Source organism: Colossoma macropomum, unplaced genomic scaffold (assembly GCF_904425465.1).
Source record: "Colossoma macropomum unplaced genomic scaffold, Colossoma_macropomum, whole genome shotgun sequence".
Lineage (NCBI taxonomy): Eukaryota > Metazoa > Chordata > Actinopteri > Characiformes > Serrasalmidae > Colossoma > Colossoma macropomum.
Genome location: NW_023494806.1, coordinates 27,342,378 through 27,349,881, shown reverse-complemented (window position 1 = coordinate 27,349,881; position 7,504 = coordinate 27,342,378). Strand labels below are relative to the sequence as shown.

At 38.8% G+C, this 7,504-nt stretch overlaps 1 protein-coding gene across 2 annotated transcripts; it reads left to right on the top strand.

The window, feature by feature from the left end:
• Window positions 1-381: 381 nt before the first annotated feature.
• On the top strand, window positions 382-6,666 carry zgc:153044 (uncharacterized protein LOC751678 homolog). 2 transcript variants are annotated; one of them, XM_036599041.1, is made up of 3 exons: window positions 382-492; window positions 2,230-2,267; window positions 4,486-6,666. In XM_036599041.1, the coding sequence occupies exon 3, from the start codon at window positions 4,508-4,510 to the stop codon at window positions 5,045-5,047; it is 540 nt and encodes a 179-aa protein (XP_036454934.1). In that variant the 5' UTR covers window positions 382-492; window positions 2,230-2,267; window positions 4,486-4,507; the 3' UTR covers window positions 5,048-6,666. The 2 variants fall into 2 exon arrangements, with proteins under 2 accessions (XP_036454934.1, XP_036454935.1); XM_036599042.1 differs by lacking the exon at window positions 2,230-2,267.
• Window positions 6,667-7,504: the final 838 nt, after the last annotated feature.

Below are 7,504 nucleotides of genomic sequence, written 5' to 3'. Positions count from 1 at the left end.
TTGATTTTGCCTGATCTGTATCAGACGGCTTCACGACATATTATTGTCAGAGCTGCATTGTATGGAGATCCACATGATTACAAGATCGGGCAAAATCAAGGCAATTCATTCCACTATTTGGAAACAGCCTCAAAAACTTAACGTACTGAAGATGAGACAGTCTCTCAACCGTTCGAAATCGTTACCAATAGAACTATTTGTTGTGGTCCATCCCGTCTGTAGGAGCTTATCGACTATTTAATAAATCTTACAATGCTACACGTCTGAAGTGTGTTTCGTTAACGCATGAGTAAAAAGACAGTGAGTGTTGTTGTGCGTTAGTCATAGACCAAACCACAACGCGATTTGACCCGTCTGAGACAACGTAGTTACTACGGAAAGTATGTCGCTACGCTGTATACGTAGCCAGGCTAGAGCACCGGGAGGACTAAAACGAAGTCTGCTTGTTTCGCTGCTTTAACCAGATATTGTAATGTGTATATAATGTAACAGGTAAGCACTTAAATGTTCATTCAAATTCTCAGTCTGCTGTCAGTTCATCACTGCTCTCTGCTAGCTTGGTTAGCTGCACGGCTAACACCAGCAGCGTAGCTAACACTAGCGAGACGGCAACGGTAGTGGTTAACTGTTAGTTTAGCGGCGCTTACTAACGTTAACCCACCTCAGGTTTCGGAGAGTTTGACTAAAAGTGTAGAGGTCAATGTCAGTAAATGGTTTTCTTTGGTCACCATTTTTTTATTTCTACATAATTAACTGGCTAAAATGTAACGTTAAACAAAGTTATCCAAAGGTTTGATCTGAAATGCTTTGTTCTTGAGAAACTTACTGAGTCAGAATTGTTCACAGTAGTGATAGGAACCAGACGTCTGACGTCTGAGTTTAGCTAATATCTCTAAAAGCTCTTTCACAGAAGTTATTACACAAAGTGGTTATGTATACACTATCTGATGCCTAAGGCATTATTTTATGATAGTTTTGTAATAAAAGTTTTGGCCGAAAACGTCTTGTTAATCCATTTATTTTTATCCATTCTTGGCGGAGGGTCACACGCAGGGCATTGTAAGGTAAAATAGTCTCGACTTATTATTATTATTTTTTTTTAGATTTTCCTTGATTTGACCATCATCAACATTACATATAAAAAGCTCAGAGGACACGTAGGTTCATTGGTTGTTTTAGTTAGTACATACAATCGCTAGACTTGTGTTGTAGGCATTGTTACCCCTGGTTCCTATCACCACCACTGTAAAGCAGTCAGAGTTGGCAAGTTTCTCTACAAATGAACCATTTTACCACAAAACCACTCTGAATGACTATGTTTACATCTCAACCACTGAAATATGCAGATATTTTGAAAAATCAGTGGAAATCCCCATTAATGTACTAAACAATCTAGTAACACCAAACTTCATTTACTATTGGTCATAGGTACTCTCTACTGCTGAAAGGATGAGCTTGTGATCCAAAAAGAAAGTAATCATTTTTATGTAAAGCTTTTTTCTTCCTATTTAAACCCTTTATATGTAAAAAGTTTAACATGGCTCAATCTACTAAAAACAACACTACCAAATATGATACGAATCATGCAACTGATGTTACAGAATTCATGTGCCCAATCCTGATCCTTGAGATCTACCTCTCTGCAGAGTTTAGCCCCAAGCTTCAGGTAATATAGGCTAAGGTGGTAGATTCCGGAACCGGGGTTGGGCACCCCTGTTATACTGGGTTCGTTTCTTACAGCGGAAATACTACATACTGGTTCAGTGTTTATATCAGGGGTAATGTCAATATCAGCACAGTGTTTTAGTTTCCCTATTTAAACACACCTACTAAGCACACTTGAGAGATGAGTTGAATCAGATTGTTTGAGCAGGAAAGTCTCCAAACTGAGCTAGACACCATTCGTCCAGGGCCAGAGTTGTGCACTTCTGCTTTATATTAGATTTATGTGTTTGTATAAAAAACAATACTTCTAAATACACCTCTTAAAAGCAGTTTTAAACTACACATTCCACATAAGATGGATGGAATTTACTCCAGAGGCAGAAAAGGCACATATTTCAAGAATTGACCCTAATAACAGGATATGTGTTTGCTATCAGCACATCCTTAAAACCCAGTTATAAGTGATGATAGTGATGAGTGAGTGAGGAACGTCTCATTTGGTTAATACTTTTGCCATTGATTCTTCCATCCTCACATGTATTCTCACATCTTGCTTTCTCATAGGATGGAGCTAAGACAAGGAAAAATCCAAGGAAAAGAAAGTAAGTGCAGAGTTAGATAAGAGATGCACTCCATGTTAAATGTCACCTGTTTTGAGCATGTCACATTTGTAAAGAGTGTGATTTTTCTAGAAAAAATTTCTAATTATTCTTTATACGGTTTCACCAGTGCAGTATGCGTCATGTATTCCGTGAATACCTTAACTACTATTGGGCATGTAATTACAGATGCATCTCAATAAATTAGAATATCATCGAAAAGTTAATTTATTTCAGTAATTCAATTCAAAAAGTGAGACTCATATAGATTCATTACACACAGAGTAGTGATGGGTCGGTCGCGAACGATCCGGCTCTAAGAACTGGCTCCTTGAAGTGAACGACGGGAGCCGGCTCCTGATTGTGAGCCGATTTTTTTTTTTCTGTTAAAGCGCGTGGTGGAACTGAGATCATATCTCGAGGAGCCCCTTTTCCAGAGAAGTGCAGACCCACTGAGCTGGTGGGAGACCCACGTCTTACACGTGACGGCTTATAGACTGTGTATTGTAGCAACATCTGTCACCTCAGAGAGAATCTTCTCCAAAACAGGGCAGATCATAACAGAAAGGAGAAACAGGATCAACCCCTCTGAGATTAGGTCCTTGGTTTTTCTGAATGCCAATCTTCGCTAAAGGATGCTGCTTTTTCTTTTTGTTTTGCACATTTTAATTTATATTTTTTTGCGTGATGTTTTGTTGTTTCACTGTACAAATTTACAAATAATATACACAATCAGAGATTGGACCTTTTTGTCTAATTTAGATGGGTCTTTTTGTATTCTATAATTTATTTTTGGAGCACTCTGTTCCATGTTGAGTATATAAATAAATCCATATAAATAATAAACTTGAATTTGATATAATGTATGTTTTTACATTAGTAATTCATTGTACACATAATTTGGTAATAAATTAATTTAAGCAACAAAAAATCTGAGGAGCCACTTGGGAGCCGAAAGAGCTGGCTCTTTTTAGTGAGCCGAACCAAAAGAACCGGCTCTCTAAAAAGAGCCGGAATTCCCATCACTAACACAGAGTGATCTATTTCAAGGGTTTATTTCTTTTAATGTTGATGATAATGGCCTACAGCCAACGAAAACCCAAAAGTCAGTTTCTCAGAAAAATAGAATATTATATAAGACCAATTTAAAAAATGATTTTTAATACGTAAATGTTGGGCTACTGAAAAGTATGTACAGTATATGCACTCAATACTTGGTCGGGGCACCTTTTGCATGAATTACTGCATCAATGCGGCGTGGCATGGAGGCGATCAGCCTGTGGCACTGTTGAGGTGTTATGGAAGCCCAGGTTGCTATGATAGCGGCCTTCAGCTCGTCTGCATTGTTGGGTCTGGTATCTGTCATCTTCCTCTTGACAATACCCCATAGATTCTCTATGGGGTTTAGGTCAGGTGAGTTTGCTGGCCAATCAAACACAGTGATACTGCGGTTATTAAACCAGGTTTTGGTACTTTTGACTGTGTGGGCAGGTGCCAAGTCCTGCTGGAAAATGAAATCTGCATCTCCACAAAGCTTGTCAGCAGAGGGAAGCATGAATAAAAAACTAGAAAAAAATAGGAAGCCTACTTTAGCCTCATCTAAAGATAAACATTAGCCATGCCCGTTACCCTTGGTCGGGCCTTCAAAAAGAAAGTTGTAAGTTCTATGGAAAGGGTATAAAAATTGCCGACATCCACTTCGCAGCCTGGAACAGTACATTTCTGCACATAGTCCGCCATTTTCTTGGTGTTGCTCTGTTGCCGTATGTATATTTTGGGGGTGTATATAGTACTAAATAGACAACAGTGTAACAGGTTCACGGTCAGTTCTATGTACCGACACTGTTCTTACTCAACTATGCTCATGTAAATACAGTTTTCCATTCTATGGCGACTTTAACATAACATTTGTTCATCCTTGCAGCAGTAGAGAGTACTTATGACCAGTAGCAAGTGAGAGAGGTTCCTAGGTTGTTATTTTAGTACATTAAGCCAAATTAAGCCATGTCTATTGCAAGTGCTACAGCTGTAATGTTCCAAATGTTACCCATGCTAATAATTTTTGCAACGACCACTTGTCAGTGCACAGGGCTGAACAATGTACAACACTGCTGGACAATGTACAACACGTCTGTGCTTGAGTAAAAGTACTTGTCAAAGTATTTGTACTTCATTAAAAGTACTGCAGGTAACTAATAATGTTCCTAAATGTTCTCTGTAGGTAACTCCCTGATGGAAACACCATGTCAGTCCCTGGATCCCGACTGTCAGGGCTGGGTCAGATAACCGACTACCTCTACATAGGCAATGCCAAAGCAGCCAAAGACAGCTCAGTTATAACTCGCCTCAACATTAACTGCATTATAAATGCCACGCTGGACGACAGCAAACCTTGCCTCCCTTCTGTTGATTATGTCTGGGTGCCCGTCGCCGACTCCCCTGAAACCCAGCTCGAAGAACACTTTGACACAGTGGCGGACAAAATTGATAAAGTGAGGATGCAGCATGGTAGGGTTGTGGTGCACTGCTGTGCCGGTGTGAGTCGCTCAGCCACTTTGTGCCTGGCCTTCCTTATGAAACACTGCAGCATGTCTCTGGTGGAGGCACATGGACTCGTGAAGTCAAGAAGACCGATTATCAGGCCCAACGCTGGTTTCTGGAAACAGTTAATTGAATATGAGGTGAAGTTGCGAGGAACACGCTCTGTGATGATGGTATCTTCGCCCGTAGGGCTGATTCCAGACTTGTATGAGAAGGAAACTAGAGGTTTGATACCCTTTTGACACACGTTCTGTGGTCACAACCACTGAACCAGTTCTGTGTAACTCATTCCCAGAATGTACACATTTTTGCTCTATTCCAGTTCCCAAAACACCTGAATCGAGCCATTTAAGGGACATTCTGGCTTAAGTGAAAAATTAGTCATTGTTTGCTCACATCCTAAAGCAGTGCCACAGTAGTCTTTAGAGGGAAAGTTTCCAGATTTAATAACTAGGAAAAACCCTTTTGATGATGTTTTTGAAGGTGGGAGGACCTTTTGAAAAACTGCAGCTGCTTTGAGAGGCAGGCTGAAAGGCAGATAGCTAACATTACTTGCAGAGAGCCAAAAGATCAGGGATGAACACTAATGCAGAAGGTTTAAAAAACATAGATCTAACATGGAATACATGCAAATAATAAAGCATAAACATAAATAAAAACATGAAAAAGAAGTCCAGCAAGCAAACATAAGCTAGGCTAGGCTATGCTGTGCTAACTTAATTGCATTTTGCAAATACATCTTACATATTGGATATTGTAGTGGGAGATCACTGATGAACGAAAACACCAAAACGGAAAAATCATGTAACTATGTAAATTGTGTAAAACCAATAAAAGAACAGGGAAACAATGCTGTGCTGCAAAATGCTGCCTAACACATTAAATAAAATATAATATAATGCTCCTCTAAGAAATCTGAATAACTAGTCTTAATGTGGGCTGTATGGAGGGCCCGGAGACTAAACTGACAATAACTGCAGCATGGCATGAATTAGCTCTAAATGCTAACTGCGCAATATGTACAAAATGGCCTGTTGCAATTATATTATAAAAATATTATGAAAACCACATCAGCGAAGCCTTAATGTTACGTGGTTAAAGATTAGCCTGCATTATTTTTGAAAATTAAGACTTTATTTATTCATAGAAGCCTTTGTGATTGGTTACAGTGCACAGGGAACACGTTAATTTGCATATATTAGTGTTTTGAAGGCCAGTATCATGATAATAATTTCCAAACGTGCAGTTCTAATGCTAACTGTTCACTTTGAAGCTAGAGAATACAATTAACAACATTCCTAAATGGGTTTATACATTTTTGACTATTGTTGCCTCAAATGACCAAGCTTTTTAAGATGGTTCAATATGATTTTATAAAGTTGAAGTTTATTAATTGATGTGAAAGTGTAAATAAAAAGCTATTTATACTTGTTCTATCTTTACTTGCTTAGCTGTTGTAAAATAGTTGCAGTGATAATTTTCTTAAACCTGTCTTTGGGTTTTTGTAGTTCGGGCATTTATCAGAAGATGGCAGTAGTGCTTTTAAGTCAAAAAATTTTATTCCCTTATGTCAGTTTAAGCCCAATGTTCTCTTACACCTCTTGAGTTTGGGTCATTTTCACAACACTTCTGGGTCAAATTGCCTGTTCCTCTTCATGCACAATCGAATATTGCCAATATGGTTTCTGCCATAGTGTCCCTGTCCTTTGCATTCAGTTAATTGACTGTTAATTGTTATTGTTCCAATATTATCTGAGGATTAGTCATTATTGTTATTATCTCAGGTACACTGGCAGGGAAGAATAATTGCTCACATGCCCATGTCATACAGTTTTATGTGTTTGTACTGTCTGATCACTTACAGGAGGTATAATAGATATTAGAACAAGACAGTGCAAAATGCCACACAGTTTAATAACTGAAATTCTGTGTTTCCTATTTTGCCTTCATTCTTCAGTTATTATTACAAAAACTGACCTTTGAGCTTTTTATTTTTTGACAGTCTAGCAAAGATCAACACTTCGTAGGTCACCGAGGCTTGAAGACTACCTCACTCTGCTTTGTCATACTGTCCTAAAGTGCTTTAACATGATTTACAGGAACTACTTCCCACACGTTCTTCAGTGCTGTCCTCAGACCATCCATATTGTGTGGATATTTCTTCTCCATTCATTTCACAAATGTAGCCCCACAAGATCTCAGTGGTTTTTCATCATTTAAGTGAACAGACAGTGAGCAATTCCTTTTGACTGCCAGTGTATGTTCTGAACAGGATTTCATGTCAGGGAGATTGTGATTACTATTGTGTTTCAGAAATGTTTAATATTATATAAAAAAGGGTTAGGCAGCAGTTACTCAAATTGTGATGTACGCTGATTAGCCATAACATTAAAACCACATTCTTGTCCATTTTATCAGCTCCACTTACCAAATATGAGCACTTTTTACTTTGACAATTACAGACTGTAGTCCATCTGTTTTTCTGCATACATTGTTAGCCCCCTTTCACCCTGTTCTTCAATGGTCAGGACCCCAAAAAGACCACCACAGAGCAAATCTTATGTGCGGTGGATCATTCTCAGCACTGCTGTGTCTGATCCACTCATACCAGCACAACACACACTAACACACCACCGCCACATCAGTGTCACTGCAGTGCTGAGAATGATCCACCACCCAAATAATACCTGCTCTGTGGT